General features: G+C 43.5%; 1 protein-coding gene across 1 annotated transcript in view; it reads right to left on the bottom strand.

Annotated features, from left to right (window-relative positions):
* The window catches only part of ABTB2 (ankyrin repeat and BTB (POZ) domain containing 2), a 240,720-nt gene that overhangs the window by 83,564 nt on the left and 144,132 nt on the right, over positions 1-13,024 (bottom strand). The window contains exon 2 of the mRNA XM_015410876.1: positions 5,219-5,365. Within this exon, the coding sequence (XP_015266362.1) occupies positions 5,219-5,365 (147 nt within the window). The remainder of the gene's footprint in view (positions 1-5,218; positions 5,366-13,024) is intronic.

Raw genomic sequence — 13,024 nt, 5'->3', positions numbered from 1 at the left:
CTTAAGCTGCAAAGCCGCTAGCAAGTAAAGCTAGCGAGACAAAACCCCTCCTTCCATATTAGGCAACCTAAGCTCTACTGCAGGTGATCCTCCCGGGCTTTCTTGGAAGTGCACACCAAGAAAGCACACACACGTGGTTGGCTTGTCCATCCGTGTGAGAGAAGGATCCCTTAGTGAGACCTTTCGTTCCTGATTTCCACTGAGAGGAATCCCTTCCGTGTGGAGCAGATGAGTATGAACGCCACCCCTCTGTGTTACCCCATTGTTTGTTGAAGTTATTATTTCCAATGCTTATTGTTTTCAGTAACTGTTGTAACTAAAGGAATCTTGTGAGACTGTGGGAGTGCATCTGTTGTTGTATGCTTGAGAACTATTCAGTAAAGACAACATTTGTTCATTAAACCTAGCATGTTGTCTCATCCCTGGGAAATAGGAGCGTTCATTTCTGCAATCTGACCTCTGTAATACAATTAGTCACAAGGACTCAGCATAAAGCCCCCTGTTGTAGATAAAGCAGATCTGGGCTAGTGGAATCACCCTCACGCGAGGAGTTCCGCGGTTAACAGTTAGCAACCCTACTGAGAAGGCAGAGTATCCAGGTAGTCTTGACCCCCACCACTTCTCACTACATAAAAATAAAGTATTTAGGAGGATCTAAATAGACAAGAATAATTTTTATTTCGAATGCCAAGACATATGACTACTCTAGGCTGTCGAGCTCACGTCTCACTTGGCCTTTGCGGCCTGTTTATCTCTTGCTTAGCCATCATATCTCTTACTAAGCTGTATTTTACCTTTGCTTGTCATCTTGCATTCCTGGGGGGAGGGAGTGACTGTGGTGTGAAAGTTAGGGAGTAGCTGCGGTAATATTTTCCAAAGAGAATCTCATGCATTCTTCTCACGATGAAAGACCCTGAAGATGTCTATGCTTTGCCTAGGTTAGAGGGCAACACATATCTGTCCAGGTTGCCATGGTTATGCAAGGGGGTTAGAGTATGACGTGAGGGGGACTGGGCGGATGAAATGGTATTGCCTTTTACTATATCTAGAGCAGGGGTGTCAAACATGCAGCCCGGGGGCCGGATCAGGCCCCTGGAGGGCTTCTGTCAGGCCCTCAGTGGAACTGGCTGTCTTCTGCTGCTCCTTCCAGTTCTGCTGCTGCTGTGTCATTGTAGGTTTGCAGCTTACAGATACACACCTGAACAGCACACTCAAGATTGCAACAGCACAGACATTTTGATCCAATAATTCAGAGCAAGAGGTGTCAGTTATCAGACACTGTTAAATAACCAAAATATTGCAAGAGTGTTAATGTTTTAAGCATGTTTTTATTTTAAGTTAAAAAAACCCTTTGTGTTTGTGTCCTTTATAAAATTTATATCTCTGCTACCTGGCATTACATTTTATGACACACATGGCCTGGCCCAACAAGGTCTCATTTATGTCAGATCCGGCCCTCATAAACAAATGAATTTGACAACTCTGATCTAGAGTGTGTCTAGCAATTAATTTCAGTTCTGACAAAAAGCTCTTGAATCTACAGTTATCATTTCATTAAAACCTATAACTTTTTACAGCACGTGTGGAGAGTGTTTACCTGGGAACCTGACATAGGCATCTGTAGAACTCTTCCCCTGCACTGCACAGGAACATATCTACTTACTTGGTGTTGGGGGATGAATTTTTAAATCAGAGACAGTGGTTGTCATGAAGGTATAGTGCACAAACCTCCCATTTTAACAACTAAGGGAACAATAATAAGCAGGTTAACTCAAAAGTAAGTCCAATTTTATTTAATGGTGTTTACTCCGAGGAAGTTGTTTTTAGGGTTGCAGCAAAGAGCACTGATTAATTACGGTTTTTACCTCCTCCCCTTATATTCCCTAGTTCCACACTGATCTGTGGCCCTGTCATCTTCTTTTCCACCTGGTATTGCTGAGGTGGGAAATGCCTGGAGATTTGGGGATGGAGCCTTGGGAGGAGAGGGATGCAGTGGGGTATAAAGCCGTAGAGTCCATCCTCCAAAGCAGCCATTTTCTCCAGGGGATTTGAATCAGCTGTAATGCTGCAAGATATTCAGGCCCCACCCGGAGGTTGGCAACTCTATCATCCCAGACCCCATTTTAATTGAATTCTGAGCTGTTCTCAGATGGCTCCTTTTAAGAAGGAATTCAGGACTGCACAGGTCTGCTTCTACATTGTCATTTCTCCAGCTGTTCCGAGGTCTCTCATATCAATGAGCAAAACATGACTACTGCTATTGATGAGGTTGTGGTTTCATACATCATTTAGTCAACTAAGGATTTATTGTGCAGTTTTGTGTTAGGTTTGGGTGCTCATTCTCAGGACAGCAGGCTGAGATTGCAGGGCCCTCAACTAGGCACACACTTTATGACTTCTTCTAAAACTCATGTACATGCCTGTTTGCCGTAACTGCTGCTTGTATGCACTGGAAATGGGAGGCGCTAATCATTCATTCATTCCATTTATTACAGTCCAAGATAAGCCAAAGAGGCAGTTCAATTACATTTTACATTAAGTACACAGCTCCTTTCCATGTTATTTTTTTAAAATTTTTGTACTTGAAGAATAGTCCGCTTCTTCAAAGCCATGTGATTGTGACCACACACATTCAAAGACACTGTGTGGTACAACACCTTACAGCGCGTGGAAGTACTTCTGTTAATACCCTTGTGAGACATCACCAGGCTGTACCTGTGGAATCACTGGACCATACTTCTGTGATCATCAGACCCTGCCCAATGGTACTCAAGGCTTGGGATGAAATCTGAGTCCAGTAACACCTTAAAGACGGACAAACTTTAGCAGGGTATAAGCTTCCAAGAGTCAAAGCTCACTTTGTAAGATACAGTTTGGGATGAGGAGCTGTGTTTATCTCAGCAGGCTGCAAGTCATGCAGGCTTAAAGCATCTTTCATCCCCCAAATATACAGACATGTTACCAATGTTCCCTCTAAGCTGTGGGACTTAAAGCATCTTTCATCCCTCAAATATACCCAATGTTCCCTCTAAGCTGTGGAGTCTTGTGAGCAAAAATTCTACTTTGTGAGCTACTGGCATTAAAGTTGTGAGCGAGCGATTTGGCTACTGCATAAATTAATTTGCTCTGGAGCCATCCTCCCTGAGCTAAGGCAAAAATGTGTGAGCTGGAGGTTAAAAAACTGTGAGCTAGCTCACACTAACTCAGCTTAGAGGGAACGCTGCATGTTACTGGAAGTCAGATTTTTGCCTTCTCAGTGGTCTGAATCAATATAATGCTTAATTTTACATATACATTTATATAGCCACAGATTTCTATTTTTCTCTGGGAATCACCTTTTTTTTTTTAGGGTCAAGGGCTCACAGGAAATAGTCTTCCATTGTACTTTGATGGTTACAATGGTGGGAAAGGATAAAATGAAAATAGCAATGCAGACTTCAAAGCTGGTTCCTGAAAAGTGTGCAGATTTCTTTCCGTCCATTGAATGAAGGAAACCTGATCCTGTGCACCTTTACTTGAGTGCAAGCGCCAACACAACTAGACTGACTTCTGAGACGTCCCCTTCACCATGACCCCCAAAACAAATTTATTACTAATATTCTATCCATGTGGGAAGGAGCTTCAGACTTGGAAAAAGTCATACTTCTGCTTGCAGATGAGGATTCGTATGTTTCTAATAGTCACTTTGTTTTCATTCGCGGCAAAAAGGATTAGACCGAGCTGTATGGAATAATAGCTATAATAAGAGTTAAAACTGTTTTGAACTTATCAAACTGGGCTGATTTGATATGGTTTAGTCCTTTATTATATTTGTACTTTTGTTAATTAATTTTGTTAATTTTGCTAACTTTGTAGTTTTAGTATGCGGAAGATTATGTTATATATTGTTATGACCCATGGTCAATACAATAAACTGAAACTGCTGCTGCTACTTCTGAGTAAACATGCACAGGACTGGGCTGCCTGTTCTCAGCTCTTGAGTGTGGCTATCACACAGGGTTTTTTTGGGGGGGAGAAATGGTATCCTGTGACTCATCTGCTGTGGGTGCTAATCCACAATACCACATGATTAAATCCAGAGGTACATCTGGAATTCAAATTTGCAGCACAGAATAACACTCACTTCCTATACCCTCTATTCCTTCTTTACTACACTGGCAACTTATGGCCATGTTTCTTTTTTCCATGCCTGTAAGGGAACACATAAGGCAATCCATTCATTAAATGCAGTCACTGAGCCAGCCAAATCAGAAAGTAAGGGAAAGGAAGTTGCATTCAATCATGGATTTCTGCTATAAATGCTCTCTTGTGTTGCCGAATATACAGAGGTATGTTAGAAACCCTTTTTTTCCCTGAGAAACCTCAAATTAAGGCGGGTTACGAAATAAATGGTGAGACCTTTAAGGTATGTATTGGCTTCTGACAGCAGTGTTCCTATGGTAAGGCACTCAGAGAGAAACGCCAACAAGAATGTTTTTCAGGAAGAAGCAGGCCAGCAAAGCAGAACTTAAAGGGGCATTGTTGAGTGGTGCAGGCTCCACACATAGCTTGCATTAATCCAAACAGAAATGGGCTTTCCAAATGTAATATGAACATAAGTGTTCTCATGGTTTTCCTTCCCACCCCTTTTCCTAAAGACAGAAGTTCGGGGAAATTGACTTTTTTTGTAAAATAAAAGTGAGAAGGTAAAATTGGATGCTGGAGTGGAGAACTGACTGTTTGTGGCATTCAGTCACTGCAAACGTGAATGTCACAGAATCATTTAATTCAGGATTGTCAAATTCACAGCATCAGGGCATGCCAGTCAAAGACTGTGGCTCAGTAGCCAGCTGCTTGATAAATCCTTCTCTCTTTTGTTTTTTTAGCAGATCCAGGTGTGTGTGTGGGGGTCATTTATCAGGCTTTCAGTGGACCACAATCTATAGCTGGCCTAATGAATGCAGCCAAGAGGCTGCTGATTTAAGTACAGACACAGCCCTGTATTTACTAAAATGGAAGCAACATGACTGAAGAGAGCACATTTTTGTGCATCATGAGAGTGCCTTTGCTCAGTGTGACATAATTTCTAGCATCCTGAAACATTTATATCTTGCACAATAGGGGCCCAAACAAAACAATAGCAAAGCCAACAGCAGGATTTCCATTGATTTCAGTAAGAAGAGGCCCCATATTTTGCGTAAACAAACCAAACAAGTTATGAGTTGCATATGAAACTCACTCAGTTCAGAGATGCTTCCAACACACGTTGCCAGGAGAGACTGCTCTAGTGTTCGAAGCTCTAGCTGGGCATAAGCATCAGCCCGTCCATTGCTGCCCATGGATCCATCATTGTAAGGACTGAAGTATGCGGGCAGAGAAAGCACACCTAAAGAGAGAGACCAGAAAACAGGCTTTTTAGAAGGCATAAAAACAAATGAAATCACAGAGTGTGACCTAAGCCTCCACTTTTTAAGAGCACAGAGAGAGCATTGATATCAGTCTAGGGTTGCCAGGCCCCCCCTGCCCATGGGTGGGAGATGGAGGGTTAGGGTTGCCAGATCCAGGATTTGAAGATCTGGGTGACATCACTGCGACATGGGCAAATGTCCCGGGCAGGGACCAACTCTCCCCCACTGTGCAAAGTAAGTGACTTGGCAACCCTACCTTGGGAGGACTGGGATACAATGCCATACAATCCACCCTCCAAAGCAGCCATTTTCCTTAGGGGAACTGATTTCCGTAGTCTGGAGAAAAGCTGTAATGCCTGGGATCCCCAGGTCCCACCTGGAGGCTGTATCAGTCACCAATATCAGTCACACTCAGGGGTCATTTCCTGCAGGAGTGCACAGGAGCGGAGCTCCGGGAGTAAAGATCCCAGGGGGCGGGCACATGCAACAAGCCCCGTCCCCTGCTCCCAGCAGCCCCAGGCCACAAGGAGCAAGAAGCAGCCAGGTAAGTTGCAGAGCCCCCCCCCCAGATAGCAATCCAAAACAGTCCAGTGGCAGCTTTAAAACCAAGTTTTATTCAGGTACAAGCTCTCCCTCCTCTGTGAGTCCAGATCAACCTTTCTGTATAGCAGGATCATCTTCCTTCTATCTGTATTTTAAATAAAGAGCACTATTCCTATTACAATTATCTTCCATTCAGGTTCTGCAAACTTCAAGGTGGGGATAGAACAGCAGTATAACCTGCTTTGGGCAGGGAGTCTGTGACAGCACTTGTTGAAGATTAGTTAACTGAGATTGTGGGCTGATATTTAAATCTTGAGTCTTGTAGTCATCTTCTTTATGTTTGGGCAGATGGCTTGACTCAATATTATAGTGTGTTGGGACACATTCAAGATGTTTAAGGCTACAGTGTTTTGCATGGTTCTTTGAGAACTGGTGGTTCCTTTCAAATGGATAGGATTCACTTCTGAGCTAAGGTACGATTCATGCTTTATTGCCAGTAAGTTTAATGGAAACCAATGAAACCACACTTTAGAGGCTTGGAGCCACCAAAGTATTTCCATGGATGGAAGGATTTCTTCCCATGGAGTGTGACCTTCTCGCCTCTCTCCTCCTGGCAATGTCACCCAAAATACTGCTCCTTGGGGACAGGGGATTTCCAGGAGCAGTATTTTGGGCTGCAGCAGGAAGGGGTAGGCAGACAGGTCACAGTCCATATATCCAAGCCTGAGTTAATAGAAATGGAAAGTCTTCATAGTCAGATGAGCCAAGTAAGAGTCCAGTAGCACCTGAAAGCCTAACAAAATTTGTGCCAGGGCATGTAAGTAAGTCACTGTTCACTTCTTCAGATACAGGTAGAATGTGAGTCCATCTGTCCTATATACTGGGAAGTAGAGGGATTTCAGATGCCAAATTACATTAGTAGGCAAATGACAATAGAAAGTGTGATTGGATTAGGTGTGATATGCAGAGAGGTAGTAGGCGTGGGGAAATCAGGATTGGTAATGAGACAGGAAACCTAGGTCTCTATTCAGTCCAGGTGGGTGCATTGTCTTGAGCTTTATTATCACTTGCAATTCAGTAGTCTCTCTTTCTAATCTCCCTTTGAAATTCCTTTGTAAGATAACTACTACTTTTAGGTCAGCAACTGAATGTCCCGGAAGGTTAAATTGTCCCCCCACTGGTTTTTGAAAGTTGTGGTTTCTGATGTCAGACTTATGTCCATTAATTCTTTGTTGAAGGGACTGGCCTGTTTGTCCAATGTAGAGAGTAGAAGAGTATTGCTGACATGTGATGGCATAAATCACATTAGAGGATGAGCAGGAGTAGGAACCTGAGATAGTATGGTTGATATTGCTGGGTTCAGTGATGGTGTTGCTAGGATCTATATGACAGCAAAGTTGGCATTTTGGTTTGTTGCAGGCCTTGGTATCAGAGTCCATGTTACTGTTAAGTATTTTGTCATTGTGGGTGAGAAGCTGTTTTAGGTTAGCAGGCTGTCTGTAAGCAAGAAAGGGCTGAACCCCCAAGTGCCTGTGTGAGGGAAGTGTCACTATCCAGCATGGGTTGCAGGTCAATAATAATGTGTTGAACTGGCTTGAGTTGTGAGCTGTAGGTGACCACCAGTGGTGTCCTGTTGTCATTTTCTTTGGGTTTGTCTGGTAGCAAGCTGTCCCTGGATATCATTCTTGTAGCAAGCTGTCCCTGGGTATCATTCTGAATTGCAACTCATAATGAAGCTCAAGACAATGCATCCACCTGGATTGAATAGAGACCTAGGTTTCCTGTCTCTTTAACAATCCTGATTTCCCCATGCCTCTCTGCATATCACACCTAATCTAATCATGCCCTCATTTGGCATCTGAAATCTCTCAACTTCCCAATATATAGGACAGACGGACTCACATTCTACCTGTATCTGAAGACGTGAGCAGTGACTCACAAAAGCTCATGCTTTTTTTTTAGTCTTTAAGGTGCCACTGGACTCTTACTCTTCTCATCTGACTATGAAGACTTTCCATTTCTATTAACTCAGGCTTGGATACATGGACTGTGACCTGTCTGCCTACCCCCTCCTGCTGCAGCCCAAAATACTGCTCCTGGAAATCCCCTGTCCCCAAGGAGCAGTATTTTGGGTGACATTGCCAGGAGGAGAGAGGCAAGAAGGTCACACTCCATGGGAAGAAATCCTTCCATCCATGAAAATACTCTGGTGGCTCCAAGCCTCTAAAGTGTGGTTTCATTGGTTTCCATTAAACTTACTGGCAATAAAGCATGAATCGTACCTTAGCTCAGAAGTGAATCCTATCCATTTGAAAGGAACCACCAGTTCTCAAAGAACCATGCAAAACACTGTAGCCTTAAACATCTTGAATGTGTCCCAACACACTATAATATTGAGTCAAGTCATCTGCCCAAACATAAAGAAGATGACTACAAGACTCAAGATTTAAATATCAGCCCACAATCTCAGTTAACTAATCTTCAACAAGTGCTGTCACAGACTCCCTGCCAAAAGCAGGTTATACTGCTGTTCTATCCCCACCTTGAAGTTTGCAGAACCTGAATGGAAGATAATTGTAATAGGAATAATGCTCTTTATTTAAAATACAAATAGAAGGAAGATGATCCTGCTATACAGAAAGGTTGATCTGGATTTCAAATGTTTTGTGAGTATTCAGAGTATACCCAAACTTTGTCTTAAAAGAAGAAGAAAAATGAAGCTGAGTTGTGTTTACAGAACAAAAACAAAAAAATGATCACAGACTTTTTATTTAGATTTGTTTATAAGCTAAATTGCTGCTGCAGGCCCTGAACTAAGACGGCAAACCCGGGGGGGGGGGGGGACTCCTGACAATAGGGAACCAAAGCATTCCCTTGAGCCTCCTAGCCATGTCAATCACAAATTTGACTTTACTCATTGGCTACAACAATGGGAAACCATACATCCCATTTCCATTGTATAAATTAGGCAGAAAATTGTCTTCATATATTGCTTTTTATCTCAATATCTAGAAGGCCTAGATATTAGCTTTAAAAAAAAAAGAAAGCTGGAAATTGTGGCTAGATAATGAGCCAAACAGCTACTTAGTAGAACGCCCAGATTCCAGACAGAACATGGCCAACTAAGCAATATTGTAGCAGTACTGCAGCTCTGGTTTGGGAAATTTCTGGAGAGTTGGGGACAGAGTCTGGGGATGGTGGCATCTAGGGAGAGGAGGGATTTCAGCAGGGATGTAATTTCATGAAGCTGACCATCCAAATCTGCCATTTCCCCTAGAGGAACTGATCTTTGTAGGCTGGGGGGGTCTGCTGTAATTCTAGAAGAACTCAAGGCCCCATGAGGATGATGGAAAACTTTCTGAGCCTCTTGCAAGGGCAGGAAACAGCAACAACAACAATAGTGACAACAACAACAATAATACAAGAACAGGCACTCGAAACAAATAGCATTAAAGCCAAGTTTCAGAAGACCGTGATGACAGCAAACGGCTTTGCAAGAGAAAGGATGGAACAGTCGACCACATGGTCAGTGCCTGTAGTAACATTGCTGAAACTGACTATAAAGAATGTCGTGACAGAGCTGCATCGCTGAAACTATAAAGAATGTCGTGACAGAGCTGCAGTTGTATTGCACTGGAATCTTTGCAAGAAGTGTGGCTTACCATCAGCTAGAATTTAATGGGAGCACAAACCAGACAAGATCATTGAGAATGGTGAAACAAAGATTCTTTGGGACAAAAACAGTGTTTATCTGTTTGTAATTGAAAGATTCTTTGGGACTTTCAATTACAAACAGATAAACACTTGGAGCGTAACACCCCTGATATCACAACTGTAGAAAAAATGAAAAATAGGGTTCAGATCTTTGATATTACAATCCCAGGAGACAGCAGAATAGAAAAGAAAGAACAGGAGAAGATCACAAAATACTAAGAACTATGAATAGAGTTAGAGCACCTCTGGGAGAAGAAGGTTACCATTGTGCCAGTTTTCATTGGAGCCCTTGGTGCAGTGCCTAGAAGTCTCAAGAAATACCTAGACATTCTGGGCACTGAGAAAATCACACAAGCTCAGCTCCAGATAGGGTTACCAATCCCCAGTTGGGGGTGGGGGATCCTCCAATTTCGCGGGCTCCTGCTCATCAACAATCCCCCAACAGCAATGTGGAGCAATGTCTCTACATAATCCAAAAGTAATGTAGGCATGCTGGTGACGTTGGGGAGCAGTGCTCTGGTTTTTGAGGGTGATTTTACCATAGAGTTTTGCCCAAAAACCAGAGCATCACCCCCAACATGTCTATATCACTTCTGGGTTACACAGTCATGGAATGCAACATTACTTCTGGTGATGTAGGCATGGCATGTGACATCACTTCCAGTGACACAGGTATAGTGTGTGACATAATTTCCAGTGACATCAGCACATTGGGGGCAACGCTTCTGGTTCCCGGAGTATCCCCCCGCTGGTGTCTCGAAGGGACCTGGCAACCCTGGTTCCAGTGTTGCTTGGAACACAAGAATCCCACGAAGAAGAAGAAGAAGAAGAAGAGATTGGATTTATACCCCGCCCTTCACTCGGAGTCTCAGAGCGGCTTACAAACTCCTTTCCCTTCCCCTCCCCACAACAGACACCCTGTGAGGTAGGTGGGGCTGAGAGAGCTCTGAGAGAACTGCCCATTTCAGAACAGCACTGACAGAACTATGGCTTGCCCAAGGTCATCCAGCAGCTGCGAGTGGAGGAGAGGGGAAGATGCATCTGCAGTTCCCAAGAACTTGGCTAGATCTTGAACTGCAGAACACCATCTACCAGTCAAACATCTGATCATGATAATTCATAATACCAATAATCACCATCACATATGTATACTTCTAGTCAAAACTACTATTAGCCTTTGAAGCACTAGGACTATCATGACTAGGAAAGACAAAAAATGAGGTAAACCTGTGGCCCAAAACCTTCTTGTTTGGAAAGAGCTAATGAATGGTGGTTTCCCCCCTTCATTCTGAGGTGATATTGTGGTCATCCTGGCCTGCATCACATGAAATATTTCAGTGGGCCTGAATCTCTAGACTAGGCCTTATCTAGTCCCAGCTCTTGGGCTGTAACAGTTGCATTTTGGCTTACAGAACTGAGACAATTTTTCTGCTCTTTCTACTTTTAGTCCAGTGATTCAAAAAGTGAAAGGGCTGTACAGTCCCTGAGAGTTACTGCTTATACCAGGGGTGTCAAACATGTGGCCCGGGGGCCGGATAAGGCCCCCAGAGGGCTTCTATCAGGCCCTCAGTGGAACTGGCTGTCTTCTGCTGCTTCTTCCAGTTCTGCTGCTGCTGCGCCATTGTAGGTTTGTAGCTTACAGATACACACCTGAACAGCATAATCAAGATTGCAACAGCACAGACATTTTGATGCAATAATTCAGAGCAAGAGGTGTCAGTTATCAGGCACTGTTAAATAAACAAAATATTGCAAGAGTGCTAATGCTTTAAGCATGTTTTTATTTTAAGTTAAAAAACCCTTTGTGTTTGTGTCCTTTATAAGGTTTATATCTTCGCTACCTGGCATTACATTTTATGACACACATGGCCCGGCCCAACAAGGTCTCATTTATGTCAGATCTGGACCCCATAACAAAAGAGTTCGACACCCCTGGCTTATACCATTACACTGGACCAAGAATACAATGTAATGAAAGTGAGGTCATCATCAGTAAAGGTTGAACCAATTAGTGCTACTGCTCAACATTAGCCTGGCAGAGCCAGAATGAATGAGCTTTAGGGAACAAACCGTCGTTCTGGCTGCTGACTGTATGTGGCAGAAATTAACAATGATCAGGATCAAACGAGAAATAAAAGCTGCTTTCATTCAGCTTTCAAAAAGCTATAGTGCTGCGTTTGTGAAAGCAACTGATGTGCGCAGAAATTGTTATTGCACAGTTGTAACTAATCCTTAGAAGTCACATTTTTAAAAGGTTTTAAGCACCTCTAACTCTAATGGGACCTGCAGTCTATGAATTTTGCTGAAATAAAATAGGCTACTGTTAACTCTGGAACAAACCTGAACAATCTAGTCATGATCCAGCAGCAGCTGGTACCTCTAAGATATTGGGTGCTAGTGCTACAGTACCCCTCACCCAAACATGCCACAACTTCCTTTGGTTTCACTCATCCACTTGCTCCATCACCCCAGCTCTGCCCACGGGAAGTCCTTCCTATCACTCAGAACAGCTAAATGGACTGTTCATGTTCAGAGGCAGCACAATTGCAGAGCGGGCAATTGGTTTTATGTCCCTCATAGCGATGACATGTCTTCACTGGCTGCCTAGTGGCAAAGACATCATGCTGAGCTTCCTGGGTATTCTGAGGATAAGGAAGTGTAATTTGCTGTGTCTCTGTATTGAACATCATTGTGAGCTAATGGAAGGCTCTTTGAATGAATAGAAGAAGAAATAGCTGAATCCAAGTAGCCTAGAAATGTCCTGGGACCACACAATGGAGAGACTATCCCCTTGAACCACATCTGATTCCTTCTCCTCCTTTCTTTGGTATTAACCCCACTATAGATGTGCTGTTCAATGTAATATACTTCAGTCTCTGCATACATGGGGTCCCTTTCATGAGAAACCAATGTAAAATATATCTTCAGAAGAATGCCAACCAGAAACTCATTCATAACTGTAACAACCCAATCATTGTGGCCCCAATGAAGTATGCACTTAGATGCGCTTAAGCTCATTGATCTCAGTGGATTTAAATTCACTTAGTTCTGTACTGGTTGATGGCCATGCTCTTTCAAAGCTTTTCATATACAGCAACAATATTTAATCCTCTCTAGCCTGCACCTGAATATTTCCTGGGATTCTGGCCTTCAAAAGTATCATTTAAATTGTGGGCTTCCGGTTTGGCTCCCGCGAATGGCGGACGCATCCTCGGGTTGCTCCCAAGGTCGTCTTGCCCACCCGCGGTGGAGGAGGGAATCCGCGCGAGCGGAGACCCGAACGAGCCCCTCAGGAATGGAGGAGCTCGGATCCGGGGCGCTTTCGGGCGCACTAGGGGGGAGTCTCTCTTTTGGCCGAGAGGTCGGAGACCGAGGCTCCC

Source organism: Gekko japonicus, unplaced genomic scaffold (assembly GCF_001447785.1).
Source record: "Gekko japonicus isolate JY-2015 unplaced genomic scaffold, Gekko_japonicus_V1.1 scaffold65, whole genome shotgun sequence".
Lineage (NCBI taxonomy): Eukaryota > Metazoa > Chordata > Lepidosauria > Squamata > Gekkonidae > Gekko > Gekko japonicus.
This window is presented reverse-complemented; position numbering and strand designations above follow the sequence as displayed.